A 27,851-nucleotide genomic window follows, 5' to 3' on the forward strand; every position below is an offset into this window, starting at 1 on the left:
AAAAAAAGATATTCCATTGGTCTGTGTAGGGTGCCGTCTTCGGATGGGGCGTTAAACAGGTGTCCTGACTGTCTGTGGTCACTAAAGATCCCATGGCACTTATTGTAAGAGTAGGGGCATTAACCCCGGTCTCCTGGCTGTATTCTCAATATGGCCCTCCTATCATGGCTACCTAATCATCCCCAGCTTCCAATTAGCTCATTCATCACCCCCCATCCCCTGTAACTATTCCCCAGGTTGTTGTTGTAAATGAGAATGTGTTCTCAGTCAACTTACCTGGTAAAATAAGGGTAAAATAAGTCAAAGCTAGACACTTGACCCTAGGCACTTGACCCAGGGGCGCTGTACAATGGTAGTTGGGGAGTTGGGCTATGCAAGAAACACAGTTCCATTACACTTGTGTGTAAAATAACAAATATAAGCACCCCTCAAATTATTATTAGTCTGAAAAGTACTTCAGCACTCTTGAAGTGAAAGAGCTGTAGAGAGATGCTATCAACCCCCATACTGCTCACGGGACATTACGTTCACTAAGCTCTACCATGGCATGGCAAAATTTCATCAAGAACAGAACCCCAATCATTCTAAAACAGCACTCCATGCATAATCCCAGACAATGAATGCTAAGACAGCAGGAGCCAATGGGATCAGACATGGCAAGATACAGGAGGTCCTGAAATAGACCAAGTTAACAGCAGTGAAATGTAGCACTGGTCAATAGTGGCTCCAACTGCTGACAGTTTACAAAGAGTCATAAGGAAGGAAGCAGCACCATGTCGATCATTATGAACTCCTCTCTGGCACACTGCAGCCCTAATCTGGGAAAACAGGGAAATCCTGCACACAGGATATTAATTTGATGAAATATTCTGTTTACAAAGCCTATGTGCCCTAATCCAAAAATGTATCTAATTTTCCCCCTGAAGCAGACTTCCTGAATACAAGCAATACAAGATCCCTGCCTCATAAAGGTCTTGGCCTATGACACATACAAAATTGTATATATATATGCCAGATTTGGAGAACTATGATTCCCATAATTGACATTAATGTCTTGATCAAAGTGTTACGTTTTCTCTACACCACACTGACTTAGCTTACTAGGCAAAGGGGATAGGTTCCACTCTGAATGAGCACAGTGGATTTCTAACTTCCTCAAACAAACCAATCGCTCAAAATAGATTATTTCTCACACAATGCTTTCAGATGTGCCCTGTCATCGATGCAGCCCAACAGAAGGCCATTTATGTGGACACCTGTTCGTCGAACATCTCATTTCAAAATCATGGGCATTAATATGGAGTTAGTCCCTCCTTCGCTGCAATAACAGGCTCTGTTAGGACACTAGCTTTCCACTAGATGTTGGAATATTGCTGCTGGGATTTGCTTCCATTAAGCTGCAAGAGAATTAGTGAGGCCGGGCATGGATGTAGGGCGATTAGGCCTGGCTTGCAACCGGCGTTCTATTTCATCCCAAAGGTGTTCGATGGGGTTGAGGTCAGGGCTCTGTGCAGGCCAGTCAAGTTCTTCCACACCGATCTCAACAAACCATTTCTGACCTTGCTTTGTGCACGGGGGTGATGTCATGCTGAAACAGGAAAGGGCCTTCCACAAACTGTTACCACAAAGTTGGAAGCACAGAATTGTCTAGAATGTCATTGTATGCTGTAGCATTGAGATTTCCCTTCACTGGAACTAAGGGACATAGCCCGAACCATGAAAAACTACCCCAGACCATTATTCCTCCACCAAACTTTACATTTGGCACTATGCATTGGGGCAGGTAGCGTTCCCCTGGCATCCGCCTAACCCATATTTGTCTGCCAGGTGGTGATGCGAGATTCATTTTTATTTATTAAATATTTTAGTTAACCTTTATTTAACTAGGCAAGTTAGTTAATAACAAATTCTTACTTACAATGACGGCCTACCAAAAGGCAAAAGGCCTCCTGTGGTGACAGGGGCTGGGATTTAATTTAAAAAATATATATATATATGTATATAAAAATATAGGACAAAACACACATCACGACAAGAGAGACAACACAACACTACATAGAGATCTAAGAAAATAAGATAGCAAGGCAGCAACACATGACAACACAGCATGGTAGAAACACAACATGACAGCAACATGGGAGCAGCACAAAACATGGTACAAACATTATTGGGCCCAGACAACAGCAAAGGGCAAGAAGGTAGAAACAACAATACATCATCACACAAAGCAGCCACAACTGTCAGTAAGAGTGTCCATGATTTGAAGAGATTTGAGATAAAACTGTCCAGTTTGAGTATTTGTTGCAGCTCATTCCAGTCGCTAACTGCAGCGAACTGAAAAGACAAGTGACCCAGGGATGTGTGTGCTTTGGGGACAGGATGTGACTGGCAGAACGGGTATTGTATGTGGAGGATGAGGGCTGCAGTAGGTATCTCAGATAAGGGGAGTGAGACCTAAGATGGTTTTGTAAATAATCATCAACCAGTGGGTCTTGTGACAAGTATACAGAAATGACCAGTTTACAGAGGAGTAAAGAGTGCAGTGATGTGTCCTATAAGTAGCATTGGTGGCAAATCTGATGGCCGAATGGTAAAGTACATCTAGCCGCTCTATAGATTGCGTCTCTGTAATCTAGCATGGGTATGGTGGTTATCTGAATCAGGGTTAGTTTGGCAGCTGTGGTGAGGAGGAGCGACTACGATAGATGAAGCCAAGTCTAGATTTAACTATAGCCTGCAGCTTTGATATATGCTGAGAGATGGACAGTGTACCGTCTAGCCAGTCAATTGATTATTGACACGTTTTTCCAACACTTTTGATAAGTACTTGTATGCGGTGACTACCTCAAGCTCTAATATGTAGATGCACTATTGTAAAGTGGCTGTTCCACTGGATGTCATAAGGTGAATGCACCAATTTGTAAGTCGCTCTGGATAAGAGCGTCTGCTAAATGACTTAAATGTAATGTAATGTAAACCCTCAGAGTTAGTAACTGTGGGGGCATTCTTCTTAACAAACCACATGACCTTTGTTTTGAAGGTGATCAGAACAAGGTTAAGGGTAGAGAAAGCTTTTTGGACACTAAGAAAGCTTTGTTGTAGAGCATTTAACACAAAATCCGGGGAGGGGCCAGCTGAGTATAAAACTGTATCTGCATATAAATGGATGAGAGAGCTTAATACTGCCTGAGCTATATTGTTGATGTAAATTGAGAAGAGCTTGGGGCCTAGGATTGAGCCATGGGCTACTCCCTTGGTGACAGGCAGTGGCTGAGACAGCAGATTTTCTGACTTTATACACTCCACTCTTTGAGAGAGGTAGTTAGCAAACCAGGCCAAAGACCCCTCAGAGACACCAATACTCCTTAGCCAGCCAACATGAATGGAATGGTCTACCATATCAAATGCTTTGGCCAAGTCAATATATATATATATTTAAATTGCCACAAAACTTTGCATAGAATCAAGGGCAACGGTGACATCATTAAGGACCTTTAAGGTTGCAGTGACACATCCATAACCTGAGTGGAAACCAGATTGCAATAGTATAGAAAGCCAGTCAATTGATTATTGACACGTTTTTCCAACACTTTTGATAAACGGGGCAAAATAGAAATGGACCTATAAATCCTCTAGTGACTCCCCATCCCGCATGCGGGAGCGTAATCATCGCCTGACACTAATTAGCATAATGCAACGGACATAAATATCCCTAGAAAATATTCCTATTCATGAAAATCACAAATGAAATATATTGAGACACAGCTTAGCCTTTTGTTAATCACCCTGTCATCTCAGATTTTCAAAATATGCTTTACATCCAAAGCTAGACAAGCATAGCATTTTGTCCAGTTCGCAGCAGGTAACTTGGTCACGGAAATCAGAAAAGCAGTCAAATTAAATCGTTTACTTTTGATGAGCTTTGGATGTTTTCACTCACGAGACTCCCAGTTAGATAGCAAATGTTCCTTTTTTCCAAAAATATTATTTTTGTGGGCGAAATAGCTCCGTTTGTTCTTCAAGTTTGGCTGAGAAATCGACCGGAAATTGTAGTCACGAAAATGCCGAAAAATATTCCAAATTAGCTCCATAATATCGACAGAAACATGGCAAATGTAGTTTATAATCAATCATCAAGGTGTTTTTCAAATATCTATTCAATAATATATCCATCGGGACAATTCGTTTTTCAGTAGGACCGATTGGAGTAATGGCTACCTCTGTATTTTACACGAGAATCTCTCTGGCAGCATCAGGTGACCACTTGCAGCATCAGGTGACCACTTGCGCAATGTAGCCACTTACGGGTATTCTTCAACATAAATGCGTAAAACTACATCACAATGCTGTAGACACCTTCGGGAATACGGAGAAAGAGTAATCTGGTTGATAGCCCATTCACTGCTCAATAGGGACTCATTGGAACGCAGCGCTTTCAAAACATGGGGCACTTCCGGATTGGATTTTTCTCAGGCTTTCGCCTGCAACATCAGTTCTGTTATACTCACAGACAATATTTTTACAGTTTTGGAAACTTTAGAGTGTTTACTATCCTAAGCTGTCAATTATATGCATATTCTAGCATCTTGTCCTGACAAAACATCCCGTTTACTACGGGAACATTTTTTTTTCTTCAAAAATGAAAATACTGCCCCCGAGTCACAACAGGATTTATAACAGTTAGGATCAGCTGGATCTCTTTGTTTCAAGGACAAACTGTGGCTGCCTTCCAAGCAATGGGAACCTCCCCAGAAAGGAGAGACAGGTTAAAAAGGTTGGAGAGAGGCTTGATGATGATAGGGGCAGCAAACTTAAAGAAGAAAGGGTCTAAACCATCTGACCCAGATGTTTTTTGGGGTCAAGTTTCAGGACCTCCTTTAGCAACTCGGACTCAGTGACTGCCTGCAGGGAGAAACTTTGTAGCAGGACAGGGGAAAAAAAGAGAGAGAAGCATCGGGGTTAGTCGCATTAGAAGGGGTGGGAGATGAGGAAATGTTGGATGGACAAGGAGGCACGGCTGAGTCAAATAGGAATCCTGACTGTCAGACACAACCACATCATCAACTTTAAGGGACATGGGCAGCTGTGAAGAGGGTTTATTCTCCAGGTCTTTAACTGTTTTCCAGAACTTCTTGGGGTTAGACCCATAGAGAGAACTGCTCCTTAAAGTAACTAACTTTGGCCTTCCGGATAGCCTTAGTGGACTTATTTCTAATTTGCCTGAATGAGAGCCAGTCAGCTTGAGTATACATGTGCCAAGCCTTTCGCCAAATGCAATTCTTGAGATGGAGTAACTCTGCAAGATCACGGTCGAACCAGGAGCTGAACCTGTTTTTAATTCTCATTTTCTTTATGGGGGCGTGTTTGTTGACAAAACCACTGAAAACATAAAAAAAGAAGCTTGATCCCCAAACACCCACATTTTCTGGGTGTTTGGAGTCATACCTTGTTGGATTGGTGATAATCTGAGAAAGATTTAGGGAGTCCCATTGCTTTAGGACTTGGTCAGGTGGTTTATACATGTCCCAGTTTAGGTAACATAACAGGACAAATTCAGACTTAGTGTAAAGGGCCAGGAGAGAGCTTAGGGCAGGTAGGGTACAGGCCGGCGCTGAAGAAGGACGATAGCACCCAGCAACAGTCAACAAAGAGCTATTTTAAAGTTTAATACTAGAAAATCAAATTGTTTGGGGACTGACTTGTTGGAAACAAATAAGCACTGAAGGTGATCCTTGGTAAAGATTGCCACTCCCCCACCTTTGGAAGATCTGTCTTGCCGAAAAAGGTTATAACCAGAATTCAACATCAGAATTCAAAACACTCTTCCTTAACCATGTCTCAGTAATGACCAACAGATGTGGATTGGAGCTGTGAACCCACACTTTCAACTGATCCATTTTAGGTAATAATCTTCTAGTGTTAACGTGCAGAAAATACATTATTTTATGAGAGCAGAAATCAGTCAAGCAGATATCAGAGCACAAGTCAGAATTGGGGCTAACAACAGTAGATGGGCCATAGATATCAGCTGATGTAAGAAGGGCTATACAAATAAATGTGATTTGATCAACAGTAATACAATCAGGGAAAGCTCTGCAGTGCTGATTTACGACATCTGAATGTGCATCAGATGGCAACAAGATCGTATTGTACAGCAATTTCATCAGGTAAAATGAATACAAAGCCGGCAAGAGGTGGTTAGAATGGGATGGGAGTCTGTGTAAGTCTGTGTAACCAATACTCAGAGTCCCGAGTGTGGGAACAAACAATCTGTCCCAAAGGTTGGGTAAAGAAAGTGTGTAGTCAACAAAGCAGGCAGGTGTCATGAGGCAAATAGCAAAATAGCAAGATGCACAAGATTGAAAAAAATATTTAACGACTTTGGGCAAGCCATGTAAGTTACGAGTCACAGCGAGTGTGGGCTGAAGACTAGTGAACGCTTGGGGGGAAGGGGGGCGTACTTGGACAACCAGGACAGACGGTGAACAGATTGCCAGGTGGAATCCAAGCAGCAGGTAATGGGAGTAGGTGTGTGTCACACCCACTTGGGAGAAGCTTTTATTTCTGTTGGCAGATTTCTTGTATAAAATGCCAGTGGATGGCCCTGAACAGCAGGAGGGGGCTTCGAGGCCTTTGGATTTGGGTGAGGGTAGCCGGCCATTTGTTGGGCTCAAAGGCATCGACACATCAGTGCTAATTGAAGTTGTAGCTCTTTGTCCTAGCAAGCTTAGTAGCCTTAGCATTCAATCCTTATAAAGTAAAATATATCATTGTAATATATTTTTCTTCTTGGCTTTTGAAAGTAAAAAAATTGCTTCAGACTAAGCATTACTCACTCAGTTCCAGGTTGGATGGTGTTTTGTTTATTTGTTTGCCAGAGCATTTGCTGTCATCACTCCAGAGAATGCATTTCCGCCGCTCCAGAGTCCACCACTCCAGCCGATGCTTGGCATTGTGCATGGTGATCTTAGGCATGTGTGCGGCTGCTCAGCCATGGAAACCCATTTCATGAAGCTCCCAACGAACAGTTATTGTGCTTATGCTGCTTCCAGAGGTAGTTTGGAACTCGGTAGTTGGTATTGCAGCCGAGGACAGATTATTTTTACGCGCTACGCACTTCAGCACTCTGTGGTCCAGATCTGTGAACTTGTGTGGCCTACCACTTCGCAGCTGAGCCGTTGTTGCTCCTAGACGTTTCCACTTCACAATAACAGCACTTACAGTTGACCGGGGCACCTCTAGCAGGGCATAAATTTGACAAACTTGACTTGTTGGAAAGTTGGCATCCTATGACATTGCCACTTTGAATGTCACTGAGCTCTTCAGTAAGGCCATTCTACTGACAATGTTTGTCTATGGAGATTGCATGGCTGTGTGCTTGATTTTATACAACCGTCAGCAATGGGTGTGACTGAAATAGCCGAATCCATTATTTTGAAGGAGTGTCTACATACTTTTGTATATATAGTGTACTTGATTAACAGTGTATAGACAGTGTAATGTTATCTGGATTAAATGCATAGATTAAATGCATAGAAATAGAATGAATAGAACGGACAGATCATTGACTTAAATGGGGATTACCATTCCATTTATTCATTCTCTCTCTATCCATTTGATCGGATAATCCTAGGTGAAATCCATAAAGATACTTTTAGAAAAACTGGGCTATGGGAATTGAGAGATTGTTATGGCTGGAGGATATCTCACCTGCAGTTCTTGTTACAGTTCTCCTCTGTTATACCGTCTTCATCCTCTCCCCAGACATCCACCGCTGAGAAGATCAAGGCCACCAGCACGGCGAAACAGCACACCAACGCAAAGATTACGATGCATTTCTGCTGAGACTGTAAAAGAAAGCAACACATTGATTATTGGACATTTTTATTTACCTAGAGGGTCAGTGCCCCAACCTAGTGCCCCAACCTAGCTGATTTATTGCACTGCACAGCAAATCATAAATTATAGCAGCACGTTCCCAAGGGAAGTCAACGCATACATTTACATACTGTACATGGTCAAGATCAGCCATATGGGGGAGAGAAGCCAACAGGGAACCCAGTAAAGAGGCATTTTCTGCTGATAACTTGGCATATTTGGGCTGGATCCAAATAGCTCAATATGGTGAAACGATTACCATTATTTGTAAGGATAATAATTGGAAAAGGGAGAACAAGTATTTGCAGGGGAGGCCATGGCTGGTGGTACAGTGATCTACTGAAAACAGTTAGATTTAGCCCCAAATCAATCATTGATCAAAAATTAAAAAGTACTTCTGGAGGGCTTGTCCAAATCACAGGGGCACTTGGACCTTGGCCAACCCTGTGAGATTGTAATGGTAATATATATATAGAGTATGTCACCCCAACACTGTTTACTAGTCTCTGGGACCTTTAGAAAGGAATTGTGTGTATACTGCAGGACAACATCAATAACAGTAAGTTTTGCTCTTGTTTTCTTCGTGTTTTGTGGACCCTGGGAAGAATAGCTGCTGCTTCGGTAAAAGCTCATGGGGATCCAACTATACCAATAAAATAAAATGTAGGCTAATAAAAGGCAACTTACGTTTTATAAAAGAAAATCTTCTAGTGGAAACTATGTTGACAATATTATGTAGGCGAACACTGTGCCCTTTGTTACTAACATAGACAGTATGTTCATTATCAATGTTACCCCTAGCATGTATCAGCTCTTCTGAAAGATCTTATGTGCTCTCAGTGCATTTACTGTGATACGGCTGACGGAGTCCCAGGTCATCTTTAATGGATCTCTGATGATGTGAGACCTCTAAAGTATTTTCACTCCGCCAATTATGATCCTCAAAATAGGGGCACATTTGATCTACACCATGTGTCCATAGAAAAGACACGCCGGCTTTGAACTGGGGAAGTGAGGATGTAGAATTAATACATTCAAAAGCAAATTATACATTGTTGCTCAGAATTTCACATTTCTTTCTCTTTTGCTCTATCAAGCTAATCATGTTTATCATATGGCCATGGGGGAACTTAAACTTATGATAAGACCAGGCATTCAGTTACTAATCCACCCAAACATAACAATCAAAGGGAAAGCAGGAAACAAATGTGGTTGCTATAATTAATTTGCTACCATGGTATTACATAGTAATGACACAATAATTAGAGACTGATCTAGTCCCATACTGAAGGGTGTTTATATTGTGTTCGGTCTGATTGCTAATCTCAGTGGGGTGCTCACTTGGTTATAATGACAACGTATTGGATAATCATTATCCTCCAGTGACATCTTCAGATTTACAGTGCCTTGCAAAAGTATTCATCCCCCTTGGTGTTTTTCCTACATTGTAAATTACAACCTGTAATTTTAATTGATTTTTATTTGGATTTCATGTAATGGACATACACAAAACAGTCCAAATTGGTTAAGTGAAATTAAAAAAAGAACATGTTTCAAAAAGTTCTACAAAATAAAAAATGGAAAAGTGGTGTGTGCATATGTATTCACCCCCTTTGCTAAGAAGCCCCTAAATAAGATCTGGTGCAACCAATTACCTCCAGAAGTCACATAAATAAAGTCCACCTGTGTGCAAACTAAGTGTCACATGATCTCAGTATGTGTGTATGTGTGTATGTATGTATTACATACACCTGTTCTGAAAGGCCCTAGAGTCTGCAACACCACTAAGCAAGCGGCAACAAGGAGCTCTCTAAAAAGTTCAGGGGAAACGTTGTGGAGAAGTACAGATCAGGGTTGGGTTATAAAACAAATACCTGAAACTTTGAACATCTCACGGAGCAGCATTAAATCCATTATTAAAAAATGGAAAGAATATGGCACCACAACAAACCTGCCAAGAGTGGGCCGCCCAGCAAAACTCACAGACCAGACAAGGAGGCCATTAATCAGAGTGGCAACGAAGACACCAAAGATAACCCTGAAGGAGCTGCAAAGCTCCACAGCAGAGATTGGAGTATCTGTCCATAGGATCACTTTAAGCCATACACTCCACAGAGCTGGGCTTTACGGAAGAGTGGCCAGAAAAAAAAACATTTAAGAAAAAATAAGCAAACAAGTTTGATGTTTGCCAAAAGGCATGTGGGAGACTCCCCAAACATATGGAATAAGGTACTCTGGTCAGGTGAGACTAAAATGTAGCTTTTTGCCCATCAAGTAAAATTCTATGTCTGGCGCAAAATCAACAACTCTCATTACCCCGAGAACATATTCCCCACAGTAAAGCATGGTGGTGGCAGCATCATGCTGTGGGGCTGTTTTTCATCAGCAGGGACTGGGGAACTGGTCAGAATTCAAGGACTGATGTATGATGCTAAATACAGGGAAATTCTTGAGGGAAACCTGTTTCAGTCTTCAAAAGATTTGAGACTGAGACAGAGGTTCACCTTCCAGCAGGACAATGACCCTAAGCATACTGCTAAAGCAACACTCGAGTGGTTTAAGGGGAAACATTTAAATGTTTTTGAATGGCCAAGTCCAAGCCCAGACCTCAATCAAATTGAGAATCTGTGGTATGACTTAAAGATTGCTGTACACTAGCAGAACCCATCCAACTTGAAGGAGCTTGAGGAGTTTTGACTTGAGGAATGGGCAAAAATCCCAGTGGCTAGATGTGCCAAGCTTATAGAGATATACCCCAAGAGACTTGCAGCTGTAATTGCTGCAAAAGGGGTCTCTACAAAGTATTGACTTTGGGGGGGGGGGGGGGGGGGTATTTTTTTTATTTCACCTTTATTTAACCAAGTAGACCAGTTGAGAACAAGTTCTCATTTACAACTACGAGCTGGCCAAGATAAAGCAAAGCAGTGCGACAAAAACAGAGTTACACATGGGATAAACAATCATACAGTCAATAACACAATAGAAAAATCTGTATACAGTGTGTGCAAATGAAGTAAGGAGGTAAGGCAATAAATAGGCCAATAGTGGCAAAGTAATTACAATTTAGCAATTTACACTGGAGTGATATGTGCAGATGAGGATGTGTAAGTATAAATACTGGTGTGCAAAAGAGCAGAAAAAAAAACAAGTGTGGATGAGGTAGGTAGTTGTTTGGACGGGCTATTTACAGATGGGCTGTGTACAGCTGCAGCGACCAGTAAGCTGCTCTGACAGCTGACGCTTAAAGTTAGTGAGGGAGATACAAGTCTCCAACTTCAGCGATTTTTGCAATTTGTTCCAGTCATTGGCAGCAGAGAACTGGAAGGAAAGGCGGCCAAAGTAGGTGTTGGCGTTGGGGATGAGCAGTGAAATATATCTGCTGGAGCGCGTGCTACGGGTGGGTGCTTCTATGGTGACCAGTGAGCTGAGATGAGGCAGGGCTTTGGCAGGGCTTTGGTGACAAAACGGATGGCACTGTGATCGACTGCATCCAATTTGCTGAATAGAGTGTTGGAGGCTATTTTGTAAATGACATCGCCGAAGTCAAGTTATGCACGCTCAGGTTTTCTGTTTTTTTTTGGTCTTATTTCTTGTTTGTTTCACAATAAAAAATATTTTGCATCTTCAAAGTGGTAGGCGTGTTGTGTAAATCAAATGATACAATAATTGCAGGTTGTAAGGCAGAAAAAATTGTAAAAATGTCAAGGGGGTGAATACTTTCGCAAACCACTGTACACAGAAAACCAATGCTATAGTTTCCCCAGTGAGGTGGACACTTAATACAATATTTTATTGCTTGGATTCGGTTGGTCTTGTTCTTACATACTTGGGTGCCCTGACGGTAAAAACAAAGTTCTCATCATAACATCATATAATATCTATTGAAATATTCCCTCATGTACAGTATACTCATTTTATCTGTGTACATTTAAAAAGTATACCCAATGCACTTTGTGTGGTGGTAAATCACAACTCCAACCGGGAACATTGTATAATGGCTATTGACATACAACCATGACCTAATTACTCCGGCAAGTAAGACAATAACAAATATGTCCTGATCTCTTTAACTGCTGCAGGAGCCACAACATAATTACTCTTGAACACAAAAGGCCATTATATGGTCAGCTACACTGAGTTCATTACTGAGAAGAAACCTTGAATAACAATTATAGGTAAATAGACTTCTCTCACACATGAGGACATATGTTTGAATTAGGTTTGTGTTGTTGGGAGGGGTCATAGTGCTAGTGTGCACTTGAAACGTTGCCAGTTATCAGACTCCTGAATGGGGTCCAGAGTCAACAGTCCTTCAGTTACCGGAGATATTCTCCCTAGCTGAAAAACAGCCATGCCCTCCTATGTGAACACGTACTCTTCGATAGGACTGAGCAAGAAAACAGTAATCACAATTTCAATGGCACTCCCCACTGCCCTTTCCCACCTGGACAAAAGGAACACCTATGTGAGAATGCTGTTCATTGACTACAGCTCAGCGTTCAACACCATAGTGTCCACAAAGCTCATTACTAAGCTAAGGACCCTGGTACTAAACACCCCCCCTCTGCAACTGAATCTTGGACTTCCTGACAGGCCGCCTGCAGGTAGTGAGGGTAGGCAACAACACATCTGCCACGCTGATCCTCAACACGGGGGGCCCCTCAGCGGTGAGTGTTTAGTCCCCTCCTGTATTCCCGGTTCACTCATGACTGCATGGCCAGGCACGACTCCAACACCATCCTTAAGTTTGCTGACGACACAACAGTGGTAGGCCTGATCACCAACAACGATGGAACAGCCTATAGGGAGGCGGTCAGAGACTTGGCAGTGTGGTACCAGGACAACAACCTATCCCTCAACGTGAGCAAGACAAGGGAGCTGATCGTGGACTACAGAAAAAGGAGGGCAGAACACACCCCCATTCACATCGACAGGGTTGTAGTGGAGATGGGTGGAGAGTTTCAAGTTCCTTGGTGTCCACATCACTAACAAACTATCATGGTCCAAACACACCAAGACAGTTGTGAAGAGGGCACGACAACACCCTTTCCCTCTCAGAGACTGAAAAGATTTGTCATGGGTCCTCAGATCCTCAAAAAGTTCTACAGCTACACCATCGAGAGTATCCTGACCGGTTGCATCACTGCCTGGTATGGCAACTGCTCGGCATCCGACCGCAAGGCGCTACAGAGGGTAGTGCGTACGGCCCAGTACATCACTGGGGCCAAGCTTCCTGCCATCCATGACCTATATACTAGGCGTGTCAGAGGAAGGCCCTAAAAATAGTCAAAGACTCCAGTCACCCAAGTCATAGACTGTTCTCTCTGCTACTGCACGGCAAGTGGTAGTGGAGCCATAAGGCTCCTTATGAATATATGAATATAAGTATAGAGGAATAGTGACTCCGATCTCTGAATACAATAGGCTACTCCGTACAGGTACACAATAAGTTTCTTCCTTGGTTTTTCTAGGCACTGTGCCTACGCCTCTGCATTGCTTGCTCTTTGGGGTTTTAAGAAGGGTATCTGTAAAGCACTTTGAGACAACTGCTGATGTAAAAAGGGCTTTATAAAAATATATTTGATTGCTTGACTGATTGAGGGAACAGACAACATCTTTGACTACTACATTAGACAACTCATTGTGCCCCACTACCTGGAGCCTGGACTGACTTTGTGGGAAGCTCCAAGCCTGCTCAAAATGGCTGCCGCTTTAAAAGCTCCATTGTTCTAGTCCCTGTGAAAAAGACTGATGACTGGTACATGACAGCTGGCAGGGTGCCAGTAAGTCACACACCCACTTGAAGGGAAGGTCAGTATGGATGGGCATTCAGATTCAGGGATATGAGGCAGAGATGTGTGCTGAAAAGAGGGCGTTTCTCCATCAGGGATTAAAACATTAGGCCAAAATGATAGATGTTGAGCATGCAGTGGAAAGTTGGCCTGTAATAGTAATTTGCACAAAGTGAGTGTATTCACTGCCATTACAGTCAACTCTCTCTCAGAACATAATGGAAGGTGATTTACAACTATTTTACCATGGTAGTCATGGTACTTTGGCATCAGTTATCTAGAGTGTTTTAACTAATTAGATGGCTGTAATATTGAAAATGGTAATGCAAATGTCGACAAGTCACATATTTTCAGAGACCCATTGTGAAAATAGTTTATTACTGTATACAAGAAAAAGACAGGCAAATGTCAGGGGCCTAATTAAGTGGATGATGATTACTCCTATTTTAGAGCTGCAGATTACCATGCCCTCAAAGGAAAGGGTTATACCGCAGCACAGGGAGATGACACTCAGAGCTCATGCAATTCTACACGCTTAGGAGAAAGGGTTCCCAAAGGGTTCTTCGACTGTCCACATAGGATAACCCTTTTTGGTTCCAGGTAGAACCCTTTTGGGTTCCATGTAGAACCCTCTGTAGAAAAGGGTTCTACATGGAACCCAAAAGGGTTGTACCTGGAACCAAAAGGGTTTTCAACTTCCAACCAAAAAGGATTCATCAAAGGGTTCTCCTATGGGGAACAGCCAAGTTTATTTTATTTAGTTTATTTTGACTACTTATACTGGAATAATTTGACTAATGTTGTCTCTAACCATTGGAGAACCTATGCAGAGAAGAAAGCCTCATGTTTCATGAACAGACAGTCTTGTTTCGGGGCAAGCCAAGTATCTGTAAGCCGCTGCTGTGGCCAGAGATGTCTGTGCTGATGATCAAATCATGCAACAAGATTTTTTCTATTCCCTTTGTAGTTGCTGAAAATTCAATTCCAGTATAGAGGAACAGCTGGAGCGTTTGTCTGTTGACTTCAGCCATGGATTTAGCCTATATACAGCACAGGTGTTGGAAAAGCCTGTCCCCTGTACACTTTAGCATGTATAAAATGTGCCATCTTAATTTGGCCAGTTTCTCACAACAGGACAATTACCCTGCAGTAACAATAAATGTTTTATGTGAATTATAATTCATGGTCATTTTTTATAGGGGTTGATAGATTTTTCATGAGGGCAAATCACATCAGAAATGTTCAAGTGGAAATGACAAACTTTAGAAGCCTTTTTAAACTTTGAATACACCTATACATTTGAGATGACAGAGTGATCCAATTAAGATAGTTCATCTGTATACAGCTATCCCAGAAAGAAAGGTGTCTACAGTGTATGCCCGCAACAAACCAGATTTTTCTTTCTTTCAGCATAAAGCTTCAAGTGGTGATCCAAACCGACAGGGCCTGACAATCAGCGATTTCTTGATGTTTTCATGGAAGTTGTATAATTTAAATGAGCTTCTTGGGTCGGTCACATTTGTAACAAGCTAATTGCATTCACTAAAAACCAAAGCAGAAAGGCATGCTTTAATCTATATTTGGCTCCCAGAAGTGATTAACAGACAGCCTGCATATCTGTTCTGTACTAGAGGGTTCAGTAACCTACAATATTCCTTCATCAAGCCCCAGAGAGCACTCAGCACAGAGTATCTACCTACCATATCCACAAGGCAGGTCTACCACGGTGCCTTTACCATAACCTTACATCATGGACATGACGCATGCCCGCACAAACATTGTTACCTATGAAATGATGCAGAGATCTGCAACAGAAACTGCACATCCTTGTGGAAATAGTAGAGAGAGAGAGTTAATATCCAGTGTGCCTCAAGAGACTAATTGTCTGTTATGAGCACAGCTGTTCTATGAAGAACTGCCATCGCTCACCAGCTTGTAATGGAAAATAATAGGACAGGGGAAATTAGACTGTATAAATATTCAACCGTGTAACCAAAAAGTTGAGTTATACACTTATATACATAAGTGCTCAGAAAGGTACTGAGTTAGATTGGAAATATTACTCTGTTTCAATAGAAGCTTTGCCGACCACAACTTACCTTCCCATTCTTTAAGACACTAGTACAGTAGTAATGTAGTAATGAGGTATAACGTAGAGGAGGATTTCTTATCAAACTTGGCATATTGTGCAGATAAAAAAGAACCAGAGTATAACTATATCCTATATCATTTCTCATCTGTACTTTAGTAAGAGGATTTTTCCTCGTAGTTTAGTCGGGATAGTTGAGGAGTACAGGCGTTCCTGACATCTAATGGCTTGGTACTTGGTTAAAGAGCATGTCTCTGGTAGACTGATGTGGGTGCAGATACTCTGAACACTGACGAAGGCAGGAGGGTGAAAGGATTGGATGGATTTCCCTAAACAACAGACTCTTGATGCACAGTGGTGTAAGAGCTCTGTTTACCTTCTACATATAGACAGTTCACACACTTACTGTAGTGTGGAGAATGTGTCAAACACTGATAACACACCAAAACTGGAGATTGATTTGGAAAGAAAACTTCACAACTTCAAGGACCAAAAATTAAAAATAAAGATGAGATTGATGGCACTGTATGTGCAATCTAGGAGAAGCTTGGTCTTGAATTATAAATAGCCTGGAAATAAAAAACCTTTGAGTTCCATGAAATATCTGAAGGTTGGTGCTAAATCCGCTTCCTGAATAACGCTTTGAGGACGTCACATTTTTCAAGCATGTCCCTTTAACAAGTACAATTGGCCCCTCTACCCAAAAGTAACAGGGAAAGCTTCAGATCTTGCACCTCTCCGAGGGAGGTGTAACTATAAGAGAGCGAAGTGGAATAAATTAAACTGATGGTACAACGCACAACAACTAAGGAAAAGGAATTACCGTAGCTGTAGATCACCTAAGGTAGAGGGATAGTTACAGTAGTAAACAGTCAGGTGTACATCTTCAAGCATTGGATAATGTCATATCTGGCTTTATTTTGTTTCTACTGAAAAGCTATTATGTTAAGAAGAGTTATATGAGATTATTCAGTGGATATTCAGTTATCCATTTTGCACCAAGGACAAAGGGAAGGACCTCTGGTGGGTGAACTCACAGGAAAGTCCTCATACATGTTGTTATATGCATGTTATGTATCAACATATATTCATGCTGTTTCAAAGGAACACAAAGAGAGATCATTTGAAAAAGGTCAAAAACAACTTTACTATATAAATAAACCATTTATATGCAGAGGTCTGTAACAGTTTTGCTAAGGTTGACTTTACCTAAATAATATAGCTCACCAAGGCAGTAATCGACCCAACTTAAATGAGCTTAATTTATGATACATTTAAAGCAGCAATCAGCAGTGGAAACAATAAAACAGAAATGTAATCACTCAAATTCATAGACGGTTCTATGGACGCAAGGACTGACCATCCATGATATCAGAACTATAGTTTCAATCATGTATTGAAAACCATCTAGTTTGTTTACATTTTCTTTGTTGACAAACATTGGAGTAAAAATAGCTTCTCTTTTGGGTTCTAATGGGGTACAACAACGGTTGAAATAAGCTCATGAGGCATTTATAATTTATATTATTCATGAATCATGGGTAGGCCTACATGTCAATAATATACAAGTCCAAAAATGGATGTAGCAACCCCTGATTGCCCCTTCAAGTTGGATCAATTTGTTGGTACAGGTCATTTCAATGTAAAAGGACCCATGAGCACCAACATGGGAAGTTAATAGGAGCATATCAAACTGGGGGTCAAATGAATGCTAAGAGTCTATATTTGGAGGAAATAAATGCAAAGATAAATGTTTAAACCATTTTCCATTAAACAAAAATTGGCATAAGTAATAGCTCTGATTTCTGGTCAAATCAAATCTTATTGGTCACATACATGTGATTAGCAGATGTTATTGTGGGTGTAGCGAAATTCTTGTGCTTCTAGCTCCGACAGTGCAGTCATATCTAAAATTACACAACATATACCGATTACACACAAATTAAAAAGGGGTCTAACATCTACCAGAAATAGTCTTAAAAAGGTACACAATAATGCAGAAAGACACATGCCAACTAATATCAACACAAATGTAGTTGTTTTCTGCATTCTGTAAGTTTAAGAAACATTGCTTGTGCCTTGCTATTCCGCTACCAAAAACACACATATCTTCAAGATATATTCTCATTTGTCTCCCTCATGAGGGAAGATAAAAGTTCACAGAAGTAAAATGTAGCTCTATTAATTGGTTCAGTGTTTCTATTTATATCAATTTTGCTTATGAATTATTAAGTGATTAAAACTCGTAATTATGTTACCAAATCGAAATTACTGCAATTGAATTGGCTACAATGCAAATCATAGTGGTCAAACCACAGTTGGGTCGCCTGCTACTGTTCTCCCTTCCATTGGCATACTGTTATGTTCAGCTCATGATTGTTTTCGTTGTCGTCTGGTGGCCAAAGCGAGAGTGTGGAGAAGAAATCTCTCTCTCTATGAAATGACATTTTTTCCGGTCCGTTCCATACTGACCTTCATTTGGCCCAAACAGCTCAGTACAGAAAAGTAGAGTATAGGTCAGTAAAGTACAGTCGTGGCCAAAAGTTGAGAATGACACACATATTAATTTTCACAAAGTCTGCTGCCTCAGTTTGTATGATGGCAATTTGCATTTATTCTCCAGAATGTTATGAAGAGTGATCAGATGAATTGCAATTAAGCATTGAGTAATTGTCTCTGGCCCCCTCCCCTCCCAGTTAGGGGGAGTGATGAGCTCTACAGCAGTCTCACAACTCAATCACTGGTTGAAAACTGTTCTGTCCCTCCCAAGAGATTATTGGCCCGCTTTCTGGGACTCACCCACAAACAGGACCAAGCCTGGCCTGCTGAGGAGTGACGGACTCCATCCTAGCTGGAGGGGTGCTCTCATCTTATCTACCAACATAGACAGGGTTCTAACTCCTCTAGCTCCACAATGAAATAGGGTGTAGGCCAGGTAGCAGGCTGTTAGCCAGCCTGCCAGCTTAGTGGAGTCTGCCACTAGCACAGTCAGTGTAGTCAGCTCAGCTATCCCCATTGAGACCGTGTCTGGGCAAAACTAAACATGGCGGTGTTCGCCTTAGCAATCTCACTAGGATAAAGACCTCCTCCATTCCTGTCGTTATTGAAAGAGATCGTGATACCTCACACCTCACCTTTTTACTAGCAGGTGGATTCACAACGTTAAGACCATTGAACTACTCCCTAGACTACTAACATAAAAAACAAGGTATTCTTCTGTGTGCGTATCTCTGACACCTGCAAAAAAGTGCTGGCAAATGCACCACCTCGTCCAAACAGTGTCTGGTTCCTCAGTCTCCTGGCTCCTGTCTTCTTATTACATGGCTTTCTACAGCCATTCCCATCACAGAGATGTTTTACTACACTACTTTACCAACTCTGTATATGACAGCGTGAAGGTCCCCAGAGCCAGTGAGTGATGCCAGGACAGTGTGTCCTGTCCGCTGGATGTGTCTCTGCACATACTCAGCACATCAAGGCTAAGCACTCTGGGATGCATGGTCTTTCACTCCTTTTCCATCTCCAGAATAAATGACAGACTGTACTCGTGTGCTGATGGCCCAGAAATTATACTTTCAGTGCAAAAGGTATACATTTTCCAAGCCCCTGAATATTTCCACCTAGAAGTTCAGAGCTGCTCAAGTCATGTTGGTTAAGAATGAATCATTTTGTCTAGAAGCTGTTAAAAAGCCTCTCAGAGGACTGTGTAATACCTCAACACAACAGTGCGACTTCAGAAATGTCGCAGAGGACGAGGACCAAGAACCGCTTCAAAAGGACCATGATTGACATGGCAATGCAACTCAGGAACAGAAAGCTTGGCAAGCAAGCTTTAGGATATCTGTATTGGTGTGGCTATTTGCCAGGTATGTCAGGTTCAATCTGAGGGCCAGTCACATAGCTGAACCAATCAATGGAACCTCAAGCTCATCTCATCAAGAAGGGAGAGAACGGGATGGAATATCAAGGGGAATTTTGGATTCAAAGATAAGAAGAACTGCTCTGATACACAAATCGTAGTTACAGCTTAGTTGAACAGGGCTCATTTGGAAGGTAAAACACTTGAGAAAACAAAGCCCTATACTTGAAAGCCTACACATCTTCTGATATTATCAAAAATCACTAACACCTTTAGATCATAAACTGCTATTGTGAGATTGGCTATGATCAACCTTGTCTGCTACACAACAGTTCGCATTGGCCACATGGCATGTTGTTTGTCACTCAACTTACTGTTTATCTTAAGCCTTTTTTCACACTGCGAGCCTTAATGCTCAAATCAGTTTTGTTTTTGAAATTCATTTGCTTTTTGGCTGTCCAGACAGCAGGAAAAACAGCTGATTTTAATCGGATATGCAAAAAAAAAAGAAGGAATTTGAGTCACTTCAAACTGCCAATGTGAACAAGGCTTTAGAGACCTGACTCGCTGTTCCTTTCCTAATGCATTATCTCCAATAAAACAAACAAGAGGCACGCCCAGTTTCAATCTGTTGGCAATTTGTGTAGAGGCATTACATAACGCCTGCAGCATTTATCAATTCCCAGTCATCGGGGGATTGTGTTGTGATCTATTCACTCCATCGGGACTGGGCCTGAAGGTTAGCTCTGATTATTGTGAGTCCTGCCAATATTATCCATCATCCTCCTTGATCCATGTGTCACGTTTTCACTGGGTACTAGACCCCAGTCTACACTCTGAGAAGTCATTTATGATTTCAATACTAACATGTTACAGGTAAAATGTACATTTGAAGCCAAGGAAGTCAGGTTAAGATGGCATCTCATGGAAACATAACATGTGCAGTTGGCGCTAATCCAGGAAGTGATGTTGCAGGCTAGTTCAGTGCTGCCCCCTCTCATTGAGTAACTCATGTTGAAGGCAAACCGGGGTACTGCAGGTTGCCATTAGCAACTAAATTATACTTATAACTCCCTGTTGAATTTTTTTGAATAATCAGGACATACACCTGGTGTAATAGAAGCAATGATTGCTACCATGATTGTCTTCGGTTTTATTTTTATTTTTTACATGAAGATTGACATTTCCTCATTCCCTTTAATAGGGGATCCTGTTTTCTGCAAACAATGCCTGCAGTACTGGGGTCAGCCTTGAAATTTGTGGCTACAATAAGAGTGGATTGTCCTTCTTCCCTGGCCTGAGCTAGTGATCTGCTGGTGACTGACAAATGTGCTGCATAGGTTCCAACAGGAGGAGCTTTGCTGTCTGTGATTGGTTATTGGAGCCCATGTGACCCAGTGATTAATACGGACAATTACAAAATGGAGTGATGGGTGTTTAGAATGCATATTGTTTAGCTCTAATGGTTCTTTGACTGTAGCATATTCAATTGCACCAACCCAAGTTAACACCAGACTGGATCTTTATGTGGAATCTCCTAAAGGAACATTAACATTGGAAATGGAGGTCGCTAATAATTGTTATCAACAATCAGTTGTAACTATTCAATATCCATGAGTCAGCCATCATATTTGTGATGCATCTCCTTGTCAATGGCAGTCAAGTCGATCATTGCTATGGTTCTCTGGCTGAAATTTGCGTGAGTCCTTTTCCCTGACCTTTCCAATACCGCCTCCACACAGAAAGGTCAGAAGACAAAACGCTGGCGTTTGCCTTGGAACTCACTACATCTCCCCACAACGATTTAAAACTCCACAGGATGTTATGGGATAAAGAAGGATGGGGGAAATATTTAAATCAGGGAAAGATGACAAGGAAAAAAAAAATGGCAGATATGCTTTTCTTTTTTTGAGTATTTATTTCTATTATCCTCTTCCTCTTTATTAATGGGAATGTATTCATTATATCTCCATATCAATACAGACCTGAGTAACCACAGAAACCTGAGAGGAAATTAGCAAACATTACTGGAAAGAGGGAAAACAGAGAGAGGGTAAAAGAGAAAAAGAAAACTGGCCAAAAAGGTGCAGGTTATTTATGTAGCTATAGAATGGCTCCAGTGGAAAATACAGTATCAACACCCTGGGAATTTGTCAGGAACATGTTCGCTCTCTCCACTATCTCTTGGAGTGGTAACTGGTAAGGATCGCGTCTACTTTAGTCTGAAGGGCTGGGACCCGCTCCCTGCCCTGCAGGCAGCTCAGCCCATTGATCGCATCCAGGCCCCTTCTGATCAATAAGTCAATTAAGCCTCCATTAGAGCAACATGAGATCTGAGGCTCCAGACACCTCTAATGTCAGATGGGAGAAGACTAGTTTTCCAGACCCTGGGACCCTTCCCCTCATCCCTGGGACCCTTCCCCTCATCCCTGGGACCCTTCCCCTCATCCCTGGGACCCTTCCCCTCCTCCCTGGGAAGCCTCCGCTTGGGGCTTTCATGACCAGAGGACAGCTGGTGGAGCACGAACACCATGATGATGGGAACGCAGCAGAAATTTCAGAACTGCTGCACTGACAGAAAGCAGGCCATTTCCCCTAGACAAGGGACCAATTAACCACCATCTTTGTCAGAGGACAGAATAGAATAAAAGCCTCGGACACGTCAAAGAAATAGAACAAATTACTGTATGATGGTGCAGAAACACCAGTTTTGTGGGCTAAAGTAAGCTATCAGTGTTCTCCATTTACAGTAGAAATAGTACTGTATATATCCTACGGTTCTTCTAATGCTTCTTGCTGCTTCTGCCCTCTCTGCATATCTGTCAAGTTTTATATTCAAATCATCAAGCTTTATTTATACAGCACATTTCAGACATGGAATGCAACGCAATGTGTTTCACAGGGAAAAAAAATCATAAACAACGAAAATAAAACAACTTAAATATTTACAACACAAACACAAGAGGATAGAAAATTGAAGAATAACAAAAACCCAACGATTAAAAATCACCCTAAGGAAAAGTGAAGCAAAAAAGGTCCACAGTTTGGGCCCCCGTCAGGTTCTCTGGCAGGCTATTCCAGAGGCCGGGGGCATAATAACTAAAGGCTGCTTCTCCATGCCTCTTCATCCTAGCCTTTGGGATAGTTAAAAGGACAGTGCCAGAGGACCTGAGGGACATAGTGGGTACATAACTTAAAAGCATGTCTGACATGTATTGGGGTGCACAATCATGGATTGATTTAAAAACCAATAGAAGAATCTTAAAATAAATTCTAAAACTCCCAGGCAGCCATTGCAGAGACCTTAAACCTGATGTAATGTGTGCTCTTCGTCTGGTCAGTACCCGTGCTGCAGCATTCTGTATGTTTTGCAGTTGACCAATGGCTTTCTTGGGTAGACCAGACAGGAGAATATTACAGTAGTCAAGCCTGCTCGTAATAAAAGCATGGATGAGTCTCTCTGTGTCAGCACAAGAGAGAAACGGTCACACCGTGGCAATGTTCCTCAAGTGGTTAAAAAGCTATTTGTCACATTCCTAATGTGGGATTCGAAATTGAGTTCAGAATCTAAAACAACACCTAGGTTTTTCACCTGGTGTTTAATTTTTATTGCCCGTGAATTAAAATGTCCAGACAGATTATCTCTCTCTGTGCTTGGGCTCCAACAATAAGTATCCATGTATTTAAATCACTAATACAGTCTAATAATTTATCCATGAAGCTAAAATCCTCTGGTGACACAGAAATGTTAAGTATGGTCTGCGTAACAATGGAAATCAATGCTGTGCACTGCCAGGACTGATCTGTGAATTCCTGTCTGATTTAGAGGGTGCGTAAACTCCCATCACTACTGCTCCAAGCTACATACTAAAAAAGAGACTCGGACACACTCTGCAAGCTAAATAACTTACACATTCTGCATTAGGGAAATGTGTTATGTTAGTGTCCATTTGTGTGTCTATATGGATGTGCTTAGACAAGCAACTCTGATCTTTTTTTCAGATCCAAAGACCAATTAGTGGAAAGTGTGTGTGTGTGTGTGTGTGTGTGTGTGTGTGTGTGTGTGTGTGTGTGTGTGTGTGTGTGTGTGTGTGTGTGTGTGTGTGTGTGTGTGTGTGTGTGTGTGTGTGTGTGTGTGTGTGTGTGTGTGTGTGTGTGTGTGTGTGTGTGACATGAATTATTGCGAATAACTGCAAAATGTATCAATTTCTTCCAGTAATTGAGAAAAAGATGGGTTAAATGCCCTGCCAGATAATCAGAAATTCCATTGTGGTAGAGAGAAAAGGTAGAATATTTGATCAAATGAATCACTTTCAAGCATCAACCAAGCTATCTCAAACACAATTCAAAACCATTTCCCTTTGCATATAATCTAATAAAGGGACATGCAGTAATTCATGTTTTTATAAATCAGACACACTTATTAGATCTCATTATTTTTGGAGCGGCACCATTAGTTTAGTCCAGTCAAGAGACGATCAATGATACGTCTCTCCATGCTGCAGTATTATTGGCCCAGCCAGGGATGGTAGCACTGTTGCCGTCCCAGTCCCTCCCTCGTGGAGCCCCTATAGGCTGCAGCCTGCAGCACTGGCTTGGCCATTACAGGCTCACAGAGACCTCTGAGCTCCTGACCATAACTGGTCCGTGGTCAGCCCATCCGCTCATTCAAACCTTGTGATATATGATCTCCAGAGCACTGTGACCTAATGCACTTGGGTAGGAGGGGTAGGGTCCGTCCCCTTGTGATAGAAGCGACGTAAGCAATAAAGTAAGACATTGTTTAAGAGGCTAATATGTTGCTGTCATGATTTTGAAAAGGTTATTTTGTGCAATCAAAGTTCCATTAATAGTTGACATATGTAAAAAAATAAAAATAATAATAATAATAATAAAATAAAAAAATTGGATTGGCATACTATGTAAAGCTTGGCATACTAGTGCTTCCATATTACACCAGTCAGCAGAATGAGTCTGAAATAAGATTCAGACATTAGGACAGAATACTGCCCAGGGAACCGTCTCACTGCACGAGGTCTGCGAAAACAATATTAGAATTTCAGTTTACTTCCCACACACACAAAACACTGTGACACTTGTGCCATAAACCAGTGTTTCCCAAACTCAGTCTGAGGCTCCAGCACTACACAGCTGATTCAAATAACCAACTCATCATCAAGCTTTCATTATTTGAATCAGCTATGGTAGTGCTAGGGCAAAAAACAATGTGTGCACCAAGGCAGGGGGGGGGCAGGATGGAGTTTGGGAAACACTGCTAAACAAACAGTCTGCCAGTGTGTGGGACTAAGATATGTTACTCATATCCTCAGAGACTGTAAGCCGTAAGTAACAATGCAATCCTTAACTGACCCCGCCAACTGATCTCATAAACTGACCCCACCAACTGCATTGTTGTACAGATGCACAGTTGAGAGCATCCTGTGGGGCTGAATCACCGCCTGGTACGGCAACTGCACCTCCAGAGGGTGGTGTGGTCTACATAACACAATACCGGGGGCAAACGACCTACCCGCCAGGACATTTACAGCACCCGATGTCACAGGAAGGCCAAAAAGATCATCAAGCACAACCACCCGAGCCACTGCCTGTTCACCCCGCTATCATCCAGAAGGTGAGGTCAGTACAGGTGCTTTAAAGCTGGGACCAAGGGACTGAAAAACAGCTTCGATCTCAAGGCCATCAGATTGTTAAATAGCCATCACTAGCACAGAGAGGCTACTGCCTCTACAAACAGACTTGAAATCATTAGTCCCTTTAATAAATGGAACACTAGTCACTTTAATACTGTTTACATATCTTGCATTACTCATCTTGTATGTATATACTGTATTCTATTCTATCTATTGCATCTTAGCCTATGACGCTCTGACATTGCTCATCCACATATTTATATGTTCTTATTCCATTCCTTTACTTAGATTTGTGTGTATTAGGTAGTTGTTGTGAAATTGTTAGATTACTTGTTAGATACTGCTGCACTGTCAGAACTAGAAGCGAAATAATTTCACCACACTCACAATAACATCTGCTGAACACATTTGTGACCAATACGATTTGATTTGGAACTACCTGAGGAGGCAGAGGTGAGCCAGTGGTGATGTTTCCATGGGTACCACTCCAAGTAATTCTGGCTTCCCTCTCCTATGGGCTTTCTGCTGGATGAGTTCTGTTAGCTCAGTGTGTATGTGTGTGCGCGCGTTGGCACGCTCTATGCATAGAGATCCTGTCTGCGAGTGGAATTTAGAGAGAAACCCCTCCCCCTCCACTCATTTCCCCACAGGCAGAATAGCAGGTCAGCCTGTGTCATATTGGCTGCATGCTTCAGTTGTCAGCTTTGTTTTGTGCAGCGGTGCTGAAAGAGTGACGGCCGATGCGAGGGAGAGTTGCTGCACGTTGCGCCTTCCCTTACTGCTAAGTGAGCTGTGACACCCCCCAAAGAGGTTGTAAAACATATCTACACAAACCCTTCAACCCTGTATCCCCGGTCAAACATCCTCAGCATCTCAGTGGTGTCGTCAGCAATGTGACAACAATATGACAGATGACAAAATGACTGGAACCACACCAAATTCCAAAAACATTTGACAAATATGGAAATGACCCACCAACCTTATAAACATTTGAAATCTGGGAATGTTGTTTAACATGAAACCATGAGCTGTTTCATGTCATGACTAAATGTGGTCGGTAATTTAGTGATATATGTCTTCACAGCAATCTTTCATTAGTGTAACTTCATCCTCAAGCAAACAACCCAGCATCACCTTCAGCAACACTGCCTTCCCCTCAACGTTATACTGTACATCCCCCAACTACTGAAGAGCCCAAATCCCTCACCTATTTTCAATGTCTTCATCAAAAACTACAACCCAGTGGTGTTGTGAAGTACTTAAAAGGCAAGCAAATCAAAATGTACAGTTTGCACTGAGATCAATGACCTCTCAGCTAAGCATATTGTACGTACATACTGTAGCATCAAAAGCTCAGAGAACAACACTGTTCACAGCCAAAAACACATTCACCTGTTTTAAATTTCAAAGTCTCATTGCGAGCTACAACAACACAATTCCACGTAAGCTGACACTTGAATGTGAGCTACAACAACACAATTCCACGTAAGCTGACACATGAATGTGAGCTAAAAGATGACACGCCATCTGGCAAGGTTCCTAGTGAAACAGTAGCTGCTGACCTCTCTGGAATTATTTGGCTTTCTTTGAGTGAGTAGAACTCACCTTCATGATGCACCCCTGCGTCGATAGTCCTCTCCGCAGCACACGTGTGTGTGTGTGTGTAATTTTGTGTGCTTGTTTTCTGGGCAGGAGCCTGTTTCTGACAGGGCAGGGGATGCTGTCCCCTCACATGCTGCTATTCCTGTTGGCTGGACAGCGTCCAAATGAAAGGTATAATGTAGAGTGTAGAAACAGGAAGCTACTGAGTCCTGACATGCTATCAATCTCTCCCTCTCTCATACTCTCTCTACTTCTCACTCCATTTTCCCCTTTCCATCACCCAATTGCTCACTCTCCCCTTCTGTATCTCTTCCTCACACTTCTCCACCCTTTAGTTGGAAACACAGATCGTGAGATTGGGAAAGATAGATGGTCCGTTCTCCTCATCCCTCCTACCTTTCATGATCCTTCCCCCTCTTCCATTCCATCCAATACAAATCCACTCCAGCCATCTTCCCCTCCCTCTGTTCAAGCCATACGGAGTGAGAACCTCAGCCAGAGGCAGACCGGTACATCTGGGCAAAATCACAACTCCTGTAGCTCCTCAGTTCTCACACAGACAGGCACACTATATAAATTGATACACACATATGCATGAATAATATTAGTTAGCTCACATGATTCCAAAGGAAATTGTAGTTGGCAGGTCTGTAGTAGATCAATGACAAATCCTCAGCGGGTATTATGAGTTATACACACACTGCACATGTGTAGATTACAAACAAATGAAAGACATCGAACACTATAGGTGGCATGAAGTGGCAAACTGACAGCAATGTTTTCACATTTCACATGATTACATCACATGATTATAATATTACCAATAGGATAAGTACCTGCACAGAAATGTATTGCATAGATGAACATTTGTAGCCACCAGGATGACAAAAGAATAACCTGTTTAAAACCAAGGTGCATTTGAATATTACAGGATTATGGAAACCAATCGATTACATTTATACCATTGTGATAGTGACGTT

General features: G+C 41.9%; 1 protein-coding gene across 1 annotated transcript in view; it reads right to left on the bottom strand.

The window, feature by feature from the left end:
* Positions 1–27,308, bottom strand: part of LOC124040733 (inactive phospholipase D5-like) — a 48,870-nt gene extending 21,562 nt beyond the window's left edge. The window contains exons 1-2 of the mRNA XM_046357820.1: positions 26,875–27,308; positions 7,711–7,847 (exon numbers count right to left, since the gene is read on the bottom strand). Coding sequence (XP_046213776.1) covers positions 7,711–7,847; positions 26,875–26,880 — 143 coding nt within the window. The 5' untranslated portion in view covers positions 26,881–27,308. The remainder of the gene's footprint in view (positions 1–7,710; positions 7,848–26,874) is intronic.
* Between the last annotated feature and the right edge of the window lie 543 nt (positions 27,309–27,851).

Source organism: Oncorhynchus gorbuscha, linkage group LG08 (genome assembly GCF_021184085.1).
Source record: "Oncorhynchus gorbuscha isolate QuinsamMale2020 ecotype Even-year linkage group LG08, OgorEven_v1.0, whole genome shotgun sequence".
Lineage (NCBI taxonomy): Eukaryota > Metazoa > Chordata > Actinopteri > Salmoniformes > Salmonidae > Oncorhynchus > Oncorhynchus gorbuscha.